Raw genomic sequence first — 20,885 nt, forward strand, 5'->3', positions numbered from 1 at the left:
TCCTATAACAAGCCTTCATCGGTACATTTTACTTTCAAAATCGCTAAATTTCTTTGATCTGGATGCCATAACAGAACCAGCAGCCTCTTTTACAGAAGAAGCTTTTTGCAAAAGGAAGTGACAAATTAAATAGTACTCAATCAGTGACCAACCAGTCACATTTTAGCTTTCATTAAGGTGCCCATAAACAAGATGTTATAAACCTGATTTGGTGCCTGTATGGTTGGTTTGAAGGCACCCGCAGATTGGTTGCTATGGGTTACTGCCCAAGTGGAAATTTGCCCAGAAATGCAGAACTAAAAATCCAATGAAAATACATTTTACATCTTCCAGTGAGATCTTACAAATGAGATCAGGGGTCAGAATGCCAGACTAGCTAGTCACAAAGGACAACAACAGTTTTACAAGCAAAAAGAAGTATTCTTCACCAGTGCAATAAAAAATTATGTAAACTACCAAAATAAATGTAAACAGTCAGTGTGGTTATAGGTCAAAATACGTGATCTTTTAGTCACAGTGTGCAGAAACAAATCTTCAACAGAACTAAAAACTATGGGGGTTCTGGCTTCTAATGACCCTAAAATAACCCTCATAATTCAAAATCTGTATTTTTATTGCATAAAAGTGCGTGCTTGTGGTTAGCCTGTATGTACAGCAGGTACTTCTTCCTTAACATATTTCTCCTGCCATTATACAGTTATGGGATCTGTTATCCAGGAAGCTCCAATTTATGGAAAAGCCATGGCCCATAGACTCCATTTTAGTCAAATAATTATCTTTTTTTTTTTTTTAGAAATGATTTATATTTTCCCTGTAATAATAAAACAGTACCTTGTACTTGATGCTAAGATATATTTAATCCTTGATGGAGGCAAAGCAATGCTATTGAGTTTATTTTTTAACAGATTTAAGGTTTGGAGATCCAAATTTCAGGAAGATCTCTTATCCAGCATTCTGGATAACAAGCATTCTGGATAACAGGGCAAATACATGTACTGACTTAAGTCTTGCCGGTAATTTAGGGCACTGACACACAAGGAGTTTAGTTGCCTGCAATAAATCTTCACTACTATGGGCAACTAATCCCCTCGAAATGCCCAAAATTTCCTGTGAGGCGATTCACATTCTTGCCAGTGGGAAGGCATTTCCCAAGAAATTATTTGCCGACGGTAGCGAATATTTATCACTGGATATTAATCTCCCTGTGTGTCAGTGTCCCTAAAAGGGTGCTTAGAAACAGGTGTCACTCACCAGACAGGGGCCATATTGGCTTTGGGAAACTATATAATTTCATTGAACAGGTGCCCCCTGCTGTGGCCTCTCTGAGAAGTGTCACGCCAGGTGCAGACAACCATATCGAATTATGGATCCTGGGTTCAGTTCTTACCAGGACACAGACTGCATGGAGTTTGTATGTTCTTCCATTCTGGGCGCTTACTTTTTTACTCCAAAAACCTACAGGCAGCTTGGTTCGGTATGGGTGTTGCCTTGATGGGGGTTAGGAAGGTTACGTTCCCAATGCCATATCCTATACGAAACATTTCATTTTATGAATTAAGTGATGGCTTTTTTTTAAATAAATATTCAGCAATAAAAGTATATTTAAGTAAAAAGTTCTAATAATCTATATATTGTGTATAGCTTTAAAAATATTAACAGGCTGTAGTTAGACTGTAAGGATCACATCTGTTGGTGTGTTTAGGGTATTCTTTCTATATACAGCAGTCAGCTATGGAATGAATTCATTGTTCTTATTGAGGCTCATCAACCAAAAGTTTATTGCTGTTAATATTGTAAAAGTATTGTTCTGATGCATCAACAGAACTAATGTGTTTATATGTTTTTGCCAACAGGTACTAAAAAATGATCATGTAGTTTCCTGTATATTACTTGCGCATAGTGATTTGCTCCCTTCTCAGCTACCTTCAAAGAATCAGGTAATTAAATTCAATTTAAAAAAATATTTTTTCCAGCTTATTTTATCTGCTGCATAATTAACTTTTGCTACTTAAGTTAACATTTAATATGTTATAAAATTGTTGATTCTAAGCAATTTTTCAGTTGGTCTTTATTTTATTTATTTATTTTTTTATAGTTTTTGAATTCTGTACCAAATGGTAAGAGTCAAATGCTGGTCACCGATGTTGGGAAGCAAATAACTATTGCTTTGTGAAGCTACAATTTTATTTTTATTTTTTTTTACTGTTTATCATCTTCATTCTATTTGGGCCCTCTCCTATTTAGCTTCTAGTCTCTGATTTAAACCATTGCATGGTTGCAAGGGTAATTTAGACCGTAGCAACCAGCCAGGTGCTGACATTTCAAACTGCAGAGCTGCTAAACAAAAAGCTGAATAATCCCAAAACCACAAATAATAAAGAATAAATACCATTGCAGATTGTCTCAGAATATCACCCTCTAGATCATACGACAAGTTCATTTTAGGTTCATTTTAGGGTTTATGGGCATAGGTGCTGCATTTTGACTTCAGGGCTGCTGTGATTTAAGTTCCTAATACATAGTGCACCCCTTATGCACTACAAAATTGTAGATTAAGATATACTTGTGTTAATTTCTTGTAAAGGCTGAAACGGACCATGGGCTTTAATTATATTCACACACAATCCAATATTTATTTAATTTGGCAATTTTGGAAAGCTGTATATTAATTCCCACCCCCTCTTTTGCAGTTTTAAAATTGTGTATATTGAAGATTAAATCCCACTCAAAGCATCCCCACTACAATTGTGTACGCTGCCAAGCATGGCACTCCAGCCAGAGAAGAGAAAAGTCCGGGCTCTAAGCCTTGCAGGCATTGCCCAAATATCCAACGACATCTCCAGGAAGTTTCTCGATCGCAGTGACCTGTCCAGGCTTTCTCGCATCGATCTGCATTCTCCGAAAGACTATGCTCAGGTTCTGAAAGCTTTGGATGATTTTTTTATTTCGGACCCAAATGGCAAAATTAAATTAGTGTTTGTTGAAGATAAAGTTATAGTAAAGAACATTTTTATAATGTCCTCTGCCATGCAAGAACTGGCCCAGAAATATCCCGAACATCTTTACGTGGATATTTTAAAGAACGTTAGCCCTGGCTTCAACCTGTATAGTGTTTCCTGTGAAGATGAAAACTCTGAATGGAAGATTTGTGCCAGCTGTATATCACAGGCAAATAACCCTGATATATTAAGGTTTATCATTGTTTCTGTTCTGCAAAGCATACCAAAAATGAAGGCTCAAATCAAATACATAACAGTACATCCAGGTATAACAGATTCTCTCGACATGGGTACTTTGTTACCAAATGCAACTATAAGGCTTTGCTATTTGTTAGTCTTGCAAATATTGGAGAACAAATTGTCCGAACTGCAGTGTGCTACCCAGACCCAGATCAAAGCAGTCTTGCATATCCTCCTCCACACGCGCTCATTAAAGGTGTACAACCGTTGTCTAAATGAGTTCAAGACCGTTTGTCCCCCAGAAGTTTATCAGTACTACTATGAAACGTGGCATCCAAGCAGAAAATTATGGTGCACCAAGGACAACAAAAGACTTAAAGCTGAGAAAGCCATCTATTCCTACGTTACGTCTCTACATTATACCCTTGCAACAGAAATGGGCAGCTCATTATCACTCAATAATTGCCTGTGTGTGGTTTTCAATGAAAATCGGGAATTAAAGAGTGTTCCAGAATATTTACCTCCAGTGAATCTGCTTCCTGTGCCTGAACCTCCCCCAGCTGTTCTAGAGAAGGTACTATTTATTTTATATTTTTGGTTAAAATGAAGCGAAAAGAGACTTTTATTTTATTTATTATTTACAACCTCTCATAGTTAAAGGGAAAATACAGGGGTCCTTAGAGCAGGAGAGATCAGTCAGTATCAGATTTTGAGGTTAACTTAAAGGAACAGTAACACCAAAAAATGAGTGTTTTAAAGTAATTAAGACACAATGTACTGGTAAAAGTTGTGCATTTGCTTCAGAATCACTACTACAATAAGGTGCTGTAGCCATGGAGGTAGCCATTTAAGCAGGAAAAAAATTAGAAAAGGCACAGGTTACATAGCAGGTAAACTTTGGTGTCCGTTGTTATGTAACCTGGGCCATTTAGCCTTTTTTCAATTTGAATAGCTACCCCCACCGCAACACAGCAGCTTTAAAATAAGCATAGACTTAGTAAGGACACTAATATTCTAAATTTCTAAGAAGAAAAAGTGTCTGACATGTTTGGGCTACCATATATTCACGTGGGCAGAAACGCTTCAAATCACCTTGTGTACCATTATCCTTATAGATTTTGCGATTGCTGGGTAACAGTATATTAAACTATTATGGTATGGTAAAGAAAGGCTAACTAAGCAACTTTTCAATTGGTCTTCTTATTTTCTTTTTTATAGTTTTTGAATTCTTTGCCGCCTTCTTCTTCTTTCCATTTTTCAAATGGAGTTCTGACCCCAGCAACCAAAAAACTATTGCTGTGAGAGGCTACAGTTTTATTGTTGTTGTTACTTTTTATTGCATACCTTTCTATTCATCTTTCAGTCTCTCAGTTTGAAACTGGAGGGCTAAAAAATTCAAGAACCACAAATGATAAAAGATGACCAATTGCAACTTGTTTCACGCTCTACATCTTACCAAAAGTTAATTAAAAATTTGAACAACCCCTTTAAACCCTTTTCCTCTTAGGTGATGAGCTTGTGTGTTAGCGCATTATTAGCTATTCTCTAAAGATGGCCACACACGTGGCGATTTGTTGCACGAAAGATCGTTAAATCCGCCACTAACCATCGGGGCTGAAACGGCAGATAAGGAGGTAGAAACAATAGGATTTCTACCTCCTTCTGCCGATTCAGCCCTGACGGTAGATTTTGCTCAGGCACCTTCTATGGCGCCCGATCAAAATCTTTTAACCTGGCTGATCGGCGAGTCGACTGATATCAGCAGCCTCCTGCGATATTGGTCGACTTGCCATACACGCACAGAATATCGCACGAAAAGAGGTGTTGTACGATATTATCGTTGCGTGTATGGCCAGCTTTAGCTTGAGAGTTTCCCAAGCAGAGTAAGTCTTCATACACATCCTCCGTTTTGCCAGGATGTAGCCATTACTTTCTTCTGTGGGTCTTAGGGACTGATGTCCCTTCACTTTGCTGTAGTTCTCATTTATTTAGGCAAATTGCTTTGTTCTTGTGTGCTTTGTGCCCGACACAAAATTAACTAATAATAACTAGTAATAGTAGAAAGGTGTAAAAGTCTTGCTATCTTACACAGGCACCTGAAGAAATCACAAAGACAAATGGACTGGAAGACATGGAGTTCTCTAGCTGGGAAGAATTCCAATCATTTCTTATTTCCTGGTGCGAAGAACAGAAGATTATTTTTGTAATCCGCAATTCAGTACCACTTGCTGATGAAGATATGAGCCAAGACTTGATTCAGTCTTTAAAGTACAGTACTGTGAACCTTGGATGCAGCAGTTACACAAGGTAAGTGTAAAAATAAGGGTGCCTGCAGTGGTGGTAGGTTAAAAGAATGTGTAGGTATGAGCAGTGGGGAATCAGTAGTATGAAGTAATATGTTCCTTAATCCAGTCATTCGCAGCAATACACTTTTTGTATTTTAACTGCAAATCTAACTGATAGTTGGTTACTATGGCTTTCTATGGCAGGGTAAGTTCTGCCATTATTTACTAAATATTTACTGCAATCCTCTACTCCACCCCATTTCATAATTTAGGTGTTAATAATATACCTTTCTTTTTACATTTTACATATGCCCCTGGGTGTTTTTTTTTTTTTTTTTATCCCCCTAGGAAACGCTGCCCTGCAACAATTCATCTAAAACTGGGCCCAGACAAAGACAAGCTCATTATTACAAAGGCTGACCTCAATCACAGTCATGACTCTGAGATAGACCTGCCATCTCGTTTTACAAGAAAGCCAGCATTATTCGTTGAATTCCCTGTTGGAAAACCAGCTGAAGTTTCTGATAAATTCATGGACAGAAATGAGTTGACAAAGCTCCTCCGTTTACACTTCCCATTTGGTGGGGAATCCCAAATCCTGGATGAACTGGAATCCCTTTTTAACGCTGACCCTTCTGCGAAAATAAAATTCATTTACACTGAAGATAAATTCATTGTTAAGAACATTTTTTTAATGACAAGTGCCATGCAGGGCTTATTGCAGCAGTTTCCTGAAACGATCTACGTCGATCACATCCCTGCCTTAAACCAGGAGTTTGATTTGTATTCTCTCCTTTGTCAAGATGAGAGCTTCAGCTGGCGGGTCTGTGCCCATTGCATTGGGACAAAGGAGGTTTCAGAAACATTAAGGTTTCTTATACAGACTGTCCTGCAAGTGAATCCCAATATAGGCGCCCAAGTAAAGCATTTCACACTCAGTCATGAAATAAGGAATCCTTTAGACACACAGGCCCTGCTTCCTAATGCCTTGGTGAGGTATTGCTCGCCGTTTGTTTTCGACAGCATGCATAATAGCATTTCTTTTCTAAGTCAGATGGAGCAGTCACAGATTAAGAACCTATTAGTTAGCCTCTCCCAAGCTCCGTCAACTGAGGTCTACACAGAACACTTGGGAGATTTAAAGGCAGCATGTCCAGATGAAGTTTTCCAGTACTATTTTGACACTTGGCATCCACATTGGAAATTATGGTGTGAAAAGGATAGCAGGACAAGTGATGTGGATAACTCAATTTTTGCATACGTTAAGTTAAAGCATGATGAACTAAAAGCACATTTGGGATCACTGCCTTCTTTATATCAGTGCCTGCAGGCTATTCTAACGGAAGATCAAGAACCTGTGGAGTCATCAGAATTGAATCATGTGGAAGAGTTAGACAAAAACACACCTACTTTGAAATCACAAAATGCCATGGAAGAACCAAGCGCTGCACTGGAAGAAAATATCCCTCCTCCCGTAGATGATACGGTAACCATTTGACTTTTGTACTTTTTGTTGTTTTTGCATCTGAAACATTTAGTACAGGTTAAGGACCTGTTATGCAGAATGCTTGGGACCTGGGGTTTTCCAGGGGTCCTTACATAATGTGGATCTCCATACCTTAAGTCTACTAAAAAAACATTTAAACATTAAATAAACCCAATAGGATTGTTTTGTTTCCCAATAAGGAAAAACCTTAAATAGACTTATGGAATCTTTTATCCAGAAAGCACAATGGTATTTACATTTATATAAAATACAGTTTGCTTATGCTTTCCTCTTTTTGTGAGGTTCTAGGCAGACAGCCCAATATATACTCCTGTTTTTGTTTACATAAAATCATCACATGTCCGATTGCGATTACAGCATCATGGCCTTAGATTTAAGGTTTAAGCCAGTTGGTATAGAACAATTATGGCTCCATTTTTCTTTTTATAGTTGTCTGAAAGTTTTGGAGTTACCACTCTTTTAATAAAATATCATGCCTGTTCACCACATGTGTTTAGGAGGAGCTTTTGTGTCCTATAGGTATTTTTCACTGCATTTGTTTTGCAAAAATAAAGGGATGTTGGTTATTGTGTGAAATGATACTCTCATTTGATTTAGTCAATTTTGTGCCATGTATTGGACCTGGTTCTGTAGACTGTGCTGCCATCAAATGAAAGTTAAATATGCAATAAGGTTTTTTTTTTTGTTTGTTTTGTTGAAATTAGGCTAATGAAGAAGTAGCAGGAGACACAGATCAACCGAATGGGAAAGAATTCCAGAGCTGGGATGATTTTTGTGGTTACTTGGAAAAATGGAGTAAAGAGAAATTTTTGGTGCGCTTGTCTTCTGCCGCTGTTAGCGACGAGTCAGAAGGTGACAAATGTGTCACTCCTCAGGTGGCGCAGTCCTTAAAGTACAGCTGGGTGCAACTTAACTGCACTTGGTGAGTTTATCCTTTTACCTGGCATTGATTTTACACAAACTCAGATATACATGAGCAATGAAGGCATCATTTCCCAGTTTTTAAGTCTGGTGTTGATTTATAATAGTCTGAGGGTGTAGCTTATATTGTGTCGGAACACTTAAGTTTCTTGCTTCACCTGCTTACGCACAGGTATAAAAAGTCCCTCTAGGCATGTTTCATTAGCAGGACATCTAGGAAACTAACAACATGTATAATCTCATGTCAAATTTCAAAATTAAATTAAAAAAAAAAAATCTGATTTCAGTGCGGGGTTCTGCTGAAGCAGCGCCATTAATTGGTGCATTTTGGGAAAAACATGTATTCACATGACAGTATTTAATTGGTGACATTTATTCTTAAATCCTTCCTTATCCCTGCTGCTCTTTATTCAGTTTGGGGAAGTGGCCCAGTGGAGGGGGCATTCTATAATAGTATTGGGGGCAATACACTAATGATATGTAGCCTCTACCCTCTCTCATACATTTGATGTAAGGATCATGGCGGTGCTTTAGGGGAAAGACTCCATAAATAGGATTTTGAATTTTCACAAACAATCAAACCTAAACTAAATGTGTGTATATTGGAGTGTTATGTCCCCATATTTATCCAAACTTTAACTTAGTACATTATCCTGAGCATAACATTTTGTTTGTCATAAAAAATGTTTGAGAGGTTTGTTTTTAAATTGCATATATATAATATATGGCTTTTTGCCTTATTTTTAGGAAGGAATGTCCAGCTTTTATTGAGCTGACACTGGGACCTAAGAAAGACAAGCTTATTATTACCCAGAGCAACCCCAGTCATGTCCATGAAGCAGAAGAAACTGCCCAACCTCCACCTGCTAAGAAATGCAAGCTGTCCTCTGCTGTAGGGTTACCGGCTCAGGTTGCCAACAATATCTCCAGAAAGTTTCTGGAACCGAGTGATTTGAAAAGGCTTCTGCGGTTTCGCTCCGGAGCGTTTGAAGATCGCACCCAAGTGCTGGCCGAACTGGATTCGCTCTTTATTACAGATCCTGAAGCAAAAGTAAAGCTGGTGTTTGTGGAAGACAAATTGCTTGTGCAGAAAATATTTCTTATGACGTCTTCAATGAGAGAAATCGCTTCGAAATTCCCTGAAAACATTTTTATTGACCTTTTTACAGACTTTAGTCAGAGTTTTGACCTGTACACCATTTATTGTGAAGAAAAGGGAGTAGGTTGGAAGGTGTGTGCTTACTGTATTGCAAAGAAAGGAGTACCGGGTACCTTTGATTTTCTTATCAGTTCAGTTGTTCAGATTAACCCCACTCTAAGTAACCAGGGCAAACACCTAACGGTAAACCCAGAAATCCATGAACCTATCAGTCTAGAAACCCACTTGCCACACGCATCTTTAAGGTACTGCATGCATTTAGTCTTAGATATTCTGTATCGCAAGATCTCCAACCTTGATAACACTGTAGCAGCTCAGATTAAGAATTTCCTTCATATCCTTTCTCAAACGTGTTCCTTGAAAGTCTACGACCGATATCTAAATGATCTGAAGACCATTTGCCCGCCAGAGATATACCAGTACTATTATGATACCTGGCACCCACGGCGTAAAATGTGGGTCAAAAAGGATAATCGGATCGAAGAGGGAGAGAAAAATATATTTGAACTTGTTTCACAAAAGCATGAGAAACTCAAGCAGGCCCTGGGCTCCTACCCTTCTTTGCATCAATGCCTTTGTGCAGTTCTCGGTGACGGCTACAAGAAAACCGACAATAAGTCTCATCTTCAGGAACTCCATTCATTCTGTGAAAATGAAGAATCTCCAGTTATCTCCCCTGCATCAAACGAACAGGTAGGACTAAAACCAGCATCAGTTAACTCAATGTAAAACATTCTGTAATGGATCTTTGGTTTTTGTGGTTTATTATTTGTTTGCACTTTTATTTTATTTTTTTGCAAAATGAAACATTTTACATAGCTGCTGTTGTCAAGCAAAGTTGATTGGTTGCATTTTTATTATTACTATTCTGACCCTCACCAAGTTATTTTTTTTAGAGCATGTTTTGCTGCTTGTTCAGTGATAATGTAGAATGTCCAGTGATATCGGTTACTGTAGATCAGTGCTGTCCAACTGGCGGCCCGCGGGCCTCATGCGGCCTGCGACCCCCCTCTGTGTGGCCCCCCACCTGTCTGGCTGCTTTGATGGCTTACCTTTGAGTAAGCATTAAATGGTATCAGTACTGAGATTAATTTGCCCCCTGCATGGTTCTCACCTCAGATTCAGGCTGTAATCCCTCTGTATTGTTTAAAAATGTAATCCCCTGTGTTGTTCACACCTTTTAATACCTGCATTGTTCACCCCCTGCAGTGTTCACACCTCAGGCTCAGACTGTAATCACTCCCATTGTTCACTTCTTCACACCTCAGACATAGGTACTGTAGGCAGAGTATGGCACATACAGCCAGCATAGGGCAGGTAGAGTATGGCGCACACACAGGCAGCATAGGTCAGGGAGGGTATGGCACATACAGGAAGGGTAGGGCAGGCAGAGTATGGCACACACAGTCAGGGTAGGGCAGGCAGAGTATGGCACACACAGGCAGGGTAGGGCAGGCAGAGTATGGCACACAGAGGCAGCATAGAGAAGGCAGAGTATGGCACACACAGGCAGGGTAGGACAGGCAGAGTATGGCACACACAGACAGCATCGGACAGGCAGAGTGCTGCCTGTGTGTGCCATACTCTGCTTGCCCTATGCTGCTTGTGGGAGGTGAACCTGGCAGGGGTTTGTTGTGGGAGTTTGTTAGCAGTTGGAAATAGCCATTAAATGGTCCTTAAGGTGTGTAATTATGTACTGGGGGTTGCTCTGCTATCCACAGGGGAGGAGGAGGAGGCATATGGAATTTAAGGGTATATCTTAATATGACATAATTCTTTCACATATGAATGATGGTTGATATCCCCACAGTAAGGACCAAGCATTTGGGATTTTGCTGTGCTACCACCATTGTGATAAAATAGGTGTGGTTTGAAGTGGGTGTGGTTTCAAAAAGGGGAGTGGTCAAAACTGGCTTTCATTAGCGGCCCTCCACCATGTATGCTAGAGAAATTCCGGCCCTCTGCACCGTAGAAGTTGGACAGCACTGCTGTAGATAATGACATCAAAGGACCAGTATCACTAATAATATATTTGTATAAAAAATAATGTAACTCCCTGTTCTAAAATATAAAGATTTTAGAAATCACTGAGGAGTTCCATGCCTATATATACTGTAGGCTGAAGGCTGAGTGCTTTCCTCCATAAACAGCTTATCCCTTTAACTGCTGGGTTGGAGCAGGATCTTTATAGAGTAACCTGTAAATTGCAGAATCTTTATTCTACTACTTGCCCTGTACATAAGGTAATTAGACATGATTTTGGTTACAGGCTAAATGTTATCTCATGTTTCATTATTTCCTGTGCAGTCAAATTGTATGGCTTTGAAGGCCTCATGGTTCAACTCATAGCTCCTAGACTCTAATGGGGGAATGTACGATATGTTACAATGGGCAAAATCTTCGATTTGCAACAGTAGGTTTGAGATTTCTATTTTTTTTTTTAGTTTGCGCAAGTGCACAGTGTAATAAAACTTTTTAACTTTCTTCACTTTAAGATTTACACCATCCTCAAGCAGGTGTTAAACAATCGCAGTGTAATAAATGTTAAGTGAACAGTATTACATTGCTAGCAGCGATAAACATTCGCAAAAAAAAAAAAGCATTTTACACACCACTTGCGATTTTCATTACAATCCCCCTTAAGTCTTAAAAGAATACTACTGGTATGGGATTCATTATCCAGAAACCTATTATCCATTTTTCTCTAATTATAATAGTACCTTGTGCTTGATTGCCTCCAATAAAGATTATTTGTAAACAGTCCTATTGGCTTTTTTTCCTGGGAGACAGGTGTGTGCCCTGGTGGTCACAGATATGAACTGACATGCAATATCAGGCCAGTTAGTGACCATACACGGGCCGATAAGCTGCTGAGTCGGTCAAAGACACCTATATCGGCAGCTAGAATCGGCCCGTGTATGGCCACCTTTAGACTCTTTTTGCCTGGCACAAATGCTTGTTTTAGAAATCACTAATAGGTTCATATGAGCACCAGCAAGTTGTTTTGCAAAACAAAACTGCCTTTGTCTGCGTTCAGTACGTTAAAAAAGTGACCAACTGCTAAGGACACGCTGGAAATGATCTCTCGCTCTTTCATTGAGTTAATTTGAGTGTCAGGGGCCGACTTGTCAGAAAGAAAAGTAGCACTGCTTTCAGATATTCAGAATAAGTAAAGTTGGTAGCAGAGGTATAATAGAGATGTCAGCTTTGGCATACTTTTTATTTAGGTATTTTATTTTTATGACAGGATGGTGATCATCCGATGATGGAAGAGGAGGCTGAAATAATTGACTGTAAACCTGACTCGGAAATGATTGATTCTGAAGCTGATCCATCAAAAGACAATGAGGTAATTATCTAACAAACTCTTTTAAAACAGATAGTTGTTGTTCTGATCTATGAAGATGCACCAAATCCATGGATTCAGCCAAAATACCCAATCCTCCACCTTCCAAACATGAGTATTCATATTAAGACTTGAAAACAATAAAATTGTTTTACTTGTTCAGTTTTACAGCGATTTAAATATATGACTTCAGGGGCTTCATGTTTTGGTTCTGCACTTAGGGACAGATTTATAAATATTCATGTAATTGTTTAAAAACGTGTGATTAAATACGATCGCAACTTCCACAACTGTGTGCATATTTCTCCAAAAATCTCAAATGGCTTAATCACTATCATGTTAATAACATTCTACTGCTGCTAGTGAACCCTGCTGGTTGTATCTTACAGCCCTTATGCTTGAGGTTGCAACCTGCTTGTTTAATAGTCTGAGGAGGAGGAATATATAAATATAATCCTCCCGCTCCCCAGTGATTATAATCACTTTCCCAAGACTCCAGATCAGTGCTCCTGTTCGATAAAAACTGCCCCGACCCAGGGTACTACTCTAGGAGCGCCATATCACCATCTTCTTTCTGGATCTTCTCTGGTCCAAGTGCCCATCTGCTGTACAATGAAAAGCCCAATGTAGAAGCAAAAAGCTGGCTGGCAATTATGCACCTTTTTACAGTTGTACAAAACACTGCCTGTAGGTTATGTTAACTCTTTCCCGTAAGATTGGTTTCTGTGAAATATAATGCTAAGCCTTGTGTGTCAGATTTAGGGAACTGTTAAAGGAAAACTATACCCCCAGAATGAATACTTAACCAATGACCTATTAAAGAATCTCAAACTGGAATATATATATCAGTAAATATTGCCCTTTTACATCCTGTTCCTTGATCCACCATTTAGTGATGGGCTGTGTGCTCCCTCAGAGATCAGCTGACAGGAAATAATGCAGCTCTAAGTGTAACAGGAAGCAGTGTGGAAGCATAAAGGAGAACTCTGTCCATTAATTGGCTGATGGGGCCTAGCATGTATGTGTGCCTTGGCTTGTTTGTGTGCACTATGAATCCTATGATCCCAGGAGGTGGCCCTTAATTCTTAAAATGACAATTTTCTCTTTATGATTACCCAGTGGCACATACTACTAAAAAGTATATTTTTATGAAAATGGTTTATTTAGATGCAGCAGGGTTTTACATATGAGCTTGTTTATGCAATATATTTTTAAAGCAACCTACATTGTTTCATTTGGGGTATAGTTTTCCTTTAACAGTCATATCTGGCCCACAAGGCATAGACTGGTTATCAGAGTAAACAATGTTTTTATGTTTTTTTTCCCCACCTTTAATTATTAGTACAATAATTCGGGTCCAACAGTTTAAATGTTATATTAAGTGGTGCTGTGGGATACCTGAAAACATAAGAATGTAAGTTCATTATAACCTGGCTGGTGTAATATACAAGGCAACAGCTAATTTCTCTCTCTGTATATGCTATGGATAATGTAGGTTGTTTTCGCTCTGCCAGGCCCTTGCAGTGTTCAGTAGCTTTCAGCTGGCAACTTCACCAGGCCATGCCTCATGCTGGTTTATTATAAACTGTTCATCAGACTCACTGAAAAGCATTTGGGAGTAGTAATATGGGAATAAGGAGCAGAGAATTGCTGAGAAATATAAGGCACGCCTTGCATTAATGCCTTTATAGAAGCTTATGCAATTTAATAATAAATGTGATCTCCACCTGTTCCGACAGACGCAAACGGACCAAATGTACTAATTGAGTCCTCGTTCGCATCCCGCTCCATCCTCCGCTTGTCGTGTCTTCCTGTTGATCAGCCGCATGTTGATTGGTGCGCCTCCCTCAGCACCTCATCACATTGAGCATCATGTCCATTCTACTGTGATTTTAGTTCCATTCACGGACTTTACCATACATTCAATAGACTGAATCAGTGTGTAAATACAGAACAGCAACAACCTTCTTCTTTTGGAGTGTTTTTATTATTGTTTTGCTTTTTTAATTATTATTTTGTTTTTGTCTTTTTTTTTGTTTTTTTTTGTTTTTTTTTTTTTAAGCTTTGGTGAGGGGTTACATAGTAGGGATTAATTTAGGGCTAATCATGCCAAAACTTTCTATGAGCTGACTTTGAAAAATGTTGTAAAATGCTGTACAAATAGCTTATTTATATGCATACAAGAAATAAATATTCTTTAACAAATATTCTTGTACTATTCACTATTTAATGTCCATAAGCCTTTCTGTAAAGCTGAACTTAAAGAGATTCTAACACAATGTTAAATTGAATGAGAATCTTCAAATGTAATATATAGCCATGAACTGAGAATCACCGCTGGGGGTGTTTTAATCATGAATGATCTAGCCCCCATATGTAATAAGAGACATTAAATTTGCCCACTAGCAGTAATCTATAGCACCCAGTGTTTGCTTTTAAACAGGTGACCAGTAAATGTTACCTCCTGATTGGTTGCTATGGGTTACTGCTCCTGGGCAAACGTTGTTCCTTTTACTGCAAAACCCCATAAATGTCTAATGTAAAACCGTACTGATACATTCCTATAAACACCCATAGGAGCATGTCCGTATTACTAGACTTGAGGTACCAACCACTTTTGCTCACTGACATTGTGACATAGGGAAAAGCAGACAGGAGGGTAAAGGGGTCCCCCCCCCACTGGCAGGTGCTGTTCAGACCAGAATGCATCAGCAGCTGTGACTTTATAAAGGTAAATATATATGGATCCATACATTTTGGCTAATAGATGTATAGGGCAGAGTTATTCAGATTTGCAAATACAATTTGGGTCCTGTTTGGTTACGTCAGTCACGCTGGCCATAGGTGGCACAATCCACAAGTACTTTATTTGTAGTCCAGCCTATGGTAAGATGCTACAGCCCAGCATAATAGAAGGAAAGAGTGCTGATTCTCCAACCCTCTGTCCCCTTCGGCTGGGCTAGGGGCAGCTTGGAGGTATTGGGGAGGCTATTGACAGAATGTTGTTGGTGCCTTAACTACTTTAGTAATACTGACATGTTGCTATGGCTTTTCATAGGAACATGATCACTTTAATATTCTCTAAAATTTTCAGACCCCATACCCTATTTTTCCTTCTAGATGGTTTTCATTTTTTTAAGATGTATTAATCATATATTAGTATAGTTAAGGATTTAAGAGCACTGACATTAAATTTTTATTTTTTAAGAAAAGAGAGTGTTTCTTTTATTTTATGTTGTAAAAGTATGGTTGTTTTTGTTTTGTTTTTCTGTACCTTTTTATCCCATCTACATTAAACATTACCTTCATATTGCTTTTCACAATAACCCATGGATACTACACAACAACATATACACATATTATACACATTCCCTATCAATTTCACTTTTAAAGGCCTTGTTTGTGCACAGAACTGATGCCCATATCCCCCCCCAACACACTACCATTTAGTACATAGCTCGCGTTTATATTACTTCTACCAAAGTGCATTGGCCACATTGAACCTCATTTTCCAGTTTGCTGCCCAGTTTTCCAATTCTGTCAAATCGCTCTGCAAAGCGGCAGCATCCTGCATGGAACTTAATAGTTTTGCACAATTTAGTGTCATCAGCAAAAATAGAAACAGTACTGTCTATGCCCACCTCCAGGTCATTAATAAACAAGTTAAAAAGCAAAGGCCCAAGCACTGACCCCTGCGGTACTCCACTAACCACACTGGTCCAATTAGAAAATGTTCCATTTACCACCACTCTTTGTAATCTATCCTTCAGCCAGTTCTATCCAACTACAAATATGTTGTAGATCAATATTTATCATTAACCTGTGAGGTAAACGCTTTAGCAAAGTCCAAGTAGATGACATCAACTGCCATTCCAGCATCGAGGTTCCTGCTCACCTCCTCATAAAAGGCGACTAAATTAGTCTGGCAAGATCTGTTACGCATAAAACCATGCTGGCACAAACTAATAGTATTGTGAACTGCAGTGTATTCAAGTACCCTGTCCCTTATTACCCCTTCCAAAAGCTTTCCTACTACTGATGTCAGACTAACAGGCCTATAGTTTTCAGGCTGAGAACGGGATCCCTTTTTAAATAACGGCACCACATTAGCAATTTGCCAGTCCCTCGGCACCATGCCAGACCTCAACGGATCCTGAAAAATTTAGCGAAGAGGCTTGCCAATCACAGCACTAAGCTCGATAATACCCTGGGATGAATCCCATCCGGTCCTGGACCTTTATTTACCTTTACATATTCAAGTATCTTTTGAATTTCCTCACCAAGTGACCCATGTGTCAGTAGCTAAATTACTAGAACTGGGCATATTAAAAGGGAAGCCTTCATTAGCTGAATTGTATGCAGGACTAAGCAGGCAGTTTTCCTAGCTTCATCTAGACAATATCGCTTGAAATTATCACCTTCCTTGATGGACAAATCTTTTATGCGATTGTTTCAGGATAAGCTTGGTCCTACGATAACTCCAGTCCTTAAGAAGGATATTAATGAGCTGGAGAGAGTGCAGAGACTGCAACTAAACTGGTAAAGGGGATGGAAGATTTAAACTATGAGGTTAGACTGTTGGGGTTGTTTTCTCTGGAAAAGAGGTGCTTGCGAGGGGACATGATTACTCTGTACAAGTACATTAGAGGGGATTATAGGCAGATAGAGGGTGTTCTTTTTTTCCCATAAAAACAATCAACGCACCAGAGGTCACCCCTATAGATTAGAGGAACGGAGCTTCCATTTGAAGCAGCGTAGGTGGTTTTTCACAGTGAGGTTGGGGAATGCCCTTCCTAGAGATGTGGTAATGGCAGATTCTGTTAATGCCTTTAAGAGGGGCCTGGATGAGTTCTTGAATAATCCGAATATCCAAGGCTATTGTGATACTAATATCTACAGTTAGTATTAGTGGTTGTATATATATATATAGTTTATGTATGTGAGTGTATAGATTGGTAGGTGTGGGTTGTGTGTGCTGGGTTTACTTGGATGGGTTGAACTTGATGGACTCTGGTCTTTTTTCAACCCTATGTAACTATGTAACTAAAAGATCTTTTAAAAATCTTAACGTGTATGGTCAGCTTAAGTCCGTATAGAGGTAAAAAGTTTTAATTCAGTCTCCCCTTTTCATAGTAATGTTGCAGAAGCTACAGGCGTTGAATCACACTGAGAGCACTGTTATGGTTTATTGGGAGGGATGTGTAAGTGTGTAAGGCAGTTTGTCATGGTTATCAAATTGTTGGGTTCACGATACTGCAGCATTTACACCGCTAAGCTCTGTTCGTTTTGCCATTCCAACACCTCCTAGGCAGTTATGCACACTAGTACTGGCGTATGTATATGGCCGCTGGGGTCCCTCTTCTGTGTGGTACTATATCAGCATTTCTCTGGACCATGTATATTTAGAATATTTTTTGTTCTATACAGTATGGCTAAGTAAATGGTTTTAAATTAGACCAATGGATGTTCTATATATAGGTTAGCATATAAGGCTTCATGCACTCAGAAGATCAGAGAGCCTGGTGTGCTGGATAATTCTAGGTTGCACTGGGGACAAAAAACTCAGGAAACAGTAACTAATAGGAAAATATTCAGAAAAGACCAATAGTGCAATATGATAAATTCATTAAAAGGGAAATCTATAAGGACAAAACACAAAGGTGTCTTGTTGTGAAAACAGAACCAAAAAGCAGTATTTGTGTGCAATCCTTTATTGGTTAAACACACAGAAAGGTGTCATAAAATAGCTTTACTGGATTCCCATCCTGAGCATTAACACATTCAATCCCAGGTTTTGGAGTGGCTGGGTATCAAAAAAGTACTATTTAATTATAATCTGTATGTATAGAAAGTCCATCCATATCCAAAATATCAATATATGCAGAAAGAAACTGAATGTAGTGCAGAATACCTTTAATTACATAAATATAAATGGTACCAAGTATCTACCTATAAGTATCTTGGTACAACACACTGGTTAGCAAATACAGGCCAGACTCCTTATGCAGATCGGTGCTGAAAACCAAAAGGAGGGGGTTATTTATCAACACTGGGCAAATTTGCCTGCAATAACACATTGCAACCAATCAAATTGTTGGATTTATTGTTCAACCTGCAGCTGGCTAAAAAGTCAACCACTGGTTGGCTGCTATAGGTTACTCCCCACAAGCAAATTTGCCCAGTGTGACAGCTAAGCCCTATGTTTTGTGAATGCCCACGGCTTCATGGGGAAAAAAAACTCACTTTGTCAGGGGTAGTGTGCCATGCTATATATTCGTGCCTGAAGGTACAAGGTCCGATTAAGTAACATCAAGTCCGTTCATACACATAAAAGACATAAATGATACAACAAATTAATTAAGAACAGATAAGGTACAAACCTACACTATATACATAGTTATTACAAAGTTATGCCTAAAACCTGAAGGCTCCAGATTTGTAAGGACCCATCCCCTCATCTATACAAACATAGGACAGCAGGGGACTTGTTCCGAGCCCAGAAAACATAGCCCTTCCGGATCTTCACTCTTCTACAATATGCATGGACATGCTATGATTCTTGGGGCTTATCAATGTTACTATTTTTTTGCGATTTGAGGGTTTTTTGTGCTAAAAAAAAAAAAAAAAGTTTGAATGATAACTTAAAAAACATTTGTTTTGGATATTTATTAAGCATAAAAAAACGTGAATGTCAAAGCTTGCGAGGTCATGTAGAAGTCAATGGGAGCCGTCCTGGGAAATATGTAAGCTATAATTAAGTTTTTAAAAATGTTGTTTATGGTCTAATGGCCCAATGATCATTAGGGATAAACATATTGGTAAGTCAATTCCAAACAACAGGCAAAATGGAATTATCCAGAACGTATTCAGAGAAATAATTAACAGTAATGATTGGAGGACCAAGGTGCATCAGCAAGCAGAGAGCAGATGTGACTGTGGAGTAGCAAGCTTTCACAATGACTCTAAACCAGGCTCATAAGAACAAGATTAAGACTAATTTATTGAAAAAAGTCTAGTAGAGCTTAAGGTCTTAATAGTCCAGCAGAAAATGAGGACCTTGTGATGAAACAAGTGGATAAGGGTGGTGGTATCATCTGATTAAAGGGGATGTACAGTCAAAATTTTAACTTAGTGTTTATAAATAGCCCTAAGATAGGAAACATGTTGTTCTAAGAAAATTATATACAAAACAGTTAGGGCTCTGGCACACGGGGAGATTAGTCGCCCACGGCAAAACTCCCTGTTCGCGGGCGACTAATCTCCCCGAGTTGCCTACCCCTGCCATCCCACTGGCGAACATGTAAGTCGCCGGCGGGATGGCAGACGCGGCGGGGCGATTTCAGGAAATCGCCGAAAAAGACTCGCAGGTCTTTTTCGGCGATTTGCGCGGGCGACTAATCTCCCCGTGTGCCAGGGCCCTTAAAACACAGCTAACTGTAGCTCTCTATTCCTTAGTGTCAGCAGCAAAATAAGGGGTGGGTGTCTTTCACTCTCTGTTCAAGTTTCACTTATCTTGCGCTTATCAGCAACTGACCAATGACAATCCAGTAAGAAAATGCCTGTGATTTTTTTTTTTTCTGGTATAGGACAGTAAGTGCTTTTTGATACAGAGCAATCCCTGCTTTTTTTATATCAGGACGGCTGCTGGCCCTGTAGGTTTCCAGGAGCTGTGATCAGAACCCATTAGAGGAATAGCATAAGGTGCAAAATGCAAAGGCTTCTAATTAAAAACTGGTAGAGAGAGAGTTCTTAATGGGTTGTTATTGCAAATGTATTTCATTTGGTCTAAATAATACACACAAAGATTATGATTTTCGACTTTACATCCCCTTTAAATAGATATGATTATATTGAAGAAGCCCAGAGGTTGTTATGGGATGTCAGTACTTGTATAAGAGTATCTCACATGTGTTTTAAGTTATTATTTTAGGCTACTGAGAGAGAAATTTCAGTGATAGACTTTACATTTTTGTATAATGAGCTTAATAGATTGGTGTATTTTAGGTAAATAATGTCAACTAGGGATGCACTAACCCACTTTTTGGGTTCAGCCGAACCTCTAAACCCACCCAGCAGGATGTGCCCAAATCCCGAACCGAATCCAAATCCTTATTAGTATATGCTGATTAGAGGTTTGCTTGTGGCGAAAATTTCTTTTCACTGCCAATTTAACCCTTTCCGCATTCTAATTCACATATGCTAATTTGGTTCGGCCAGGACCGCAGATCCGTCCGAAACCGAATCCTTAAGAAAACGCCGGGATTCTTCTGAATCCCGAACCAAATCCGGGATTTGGTGCATCCCTAATGTCAACCTTAAAAAGAAGCCTCCTGGATGTCCTTTTACATTAATGATATAATCAGTCAGGATATTTAGCTGGGAAAAATCTACCTGTACCTATGTGTTGCTTTAGTTTATTGTAGGAGAGCCAGAACAGTAAAAATATTGATGTTCCTACTATATCAGCATAAGAGTGGAGAGTAATTTC

General features: G+C 39.0%; 1 protein-coding gene across 5 annotated transcripts in view; it reads left to right on the top strand.

Moving 5' to 3' along the window:
- The window catches only part of LOC100489703, a 55,511-nt gene that overhangs the window by 6,651 nt on the left and 27,975 nt on the right, over positions 1–20,885 (top strand). For all 5 annotated transcript variants that reach the window (XM_031906388.1, XM_031906389.1, XM_012967400.3 and 2 more), the window contains exons 2-8: positions 1,854–1,937; positions 2,691–3,753; positions 5,272–5,486; positions 5,813–6,950; positions 7,676–7,893; positions 8,640–9,744; positions 12,299–12,400. In XM_031906388.1, the coding sequence (XP_031762248.1) occupies positions 2,764–3,753; positions 5,272–5,486; positions 5,813–6,950; positions 7,676–7,893; positions 8,640–9,744; positions 12,299–12,400 (3,768 nt within the window). In that variant the 5' untranslated portion in view covers positions 1,854–1,937; positions 2,691–2,763. The remainder of the gene's footprint in view (positions 1–1,853; positions 1,938–2,690; positions 3,754–5,271; positions 5,487–5,812; positions 6,951–7,675; positions 7,894–8,639; positions 9,745–12,298; positions 12,401–20,885) is intronic.

Source organism: Xenopus tropicalis, chromosome 7 (genome assembly GCF_000004195.4).
Source record: "Xenopus tropicalis strain Nigerian chromosome 7, UCB_Xtro_10.0, whole genome shotgun sequence".
Classification (NCBI taxonomy): domain Eukaryota; kingdom Metazoa; phylum Chordata; class Amphibia; order Anura; family Pipidae; genus Xenopus; species Xenopus tropicalis.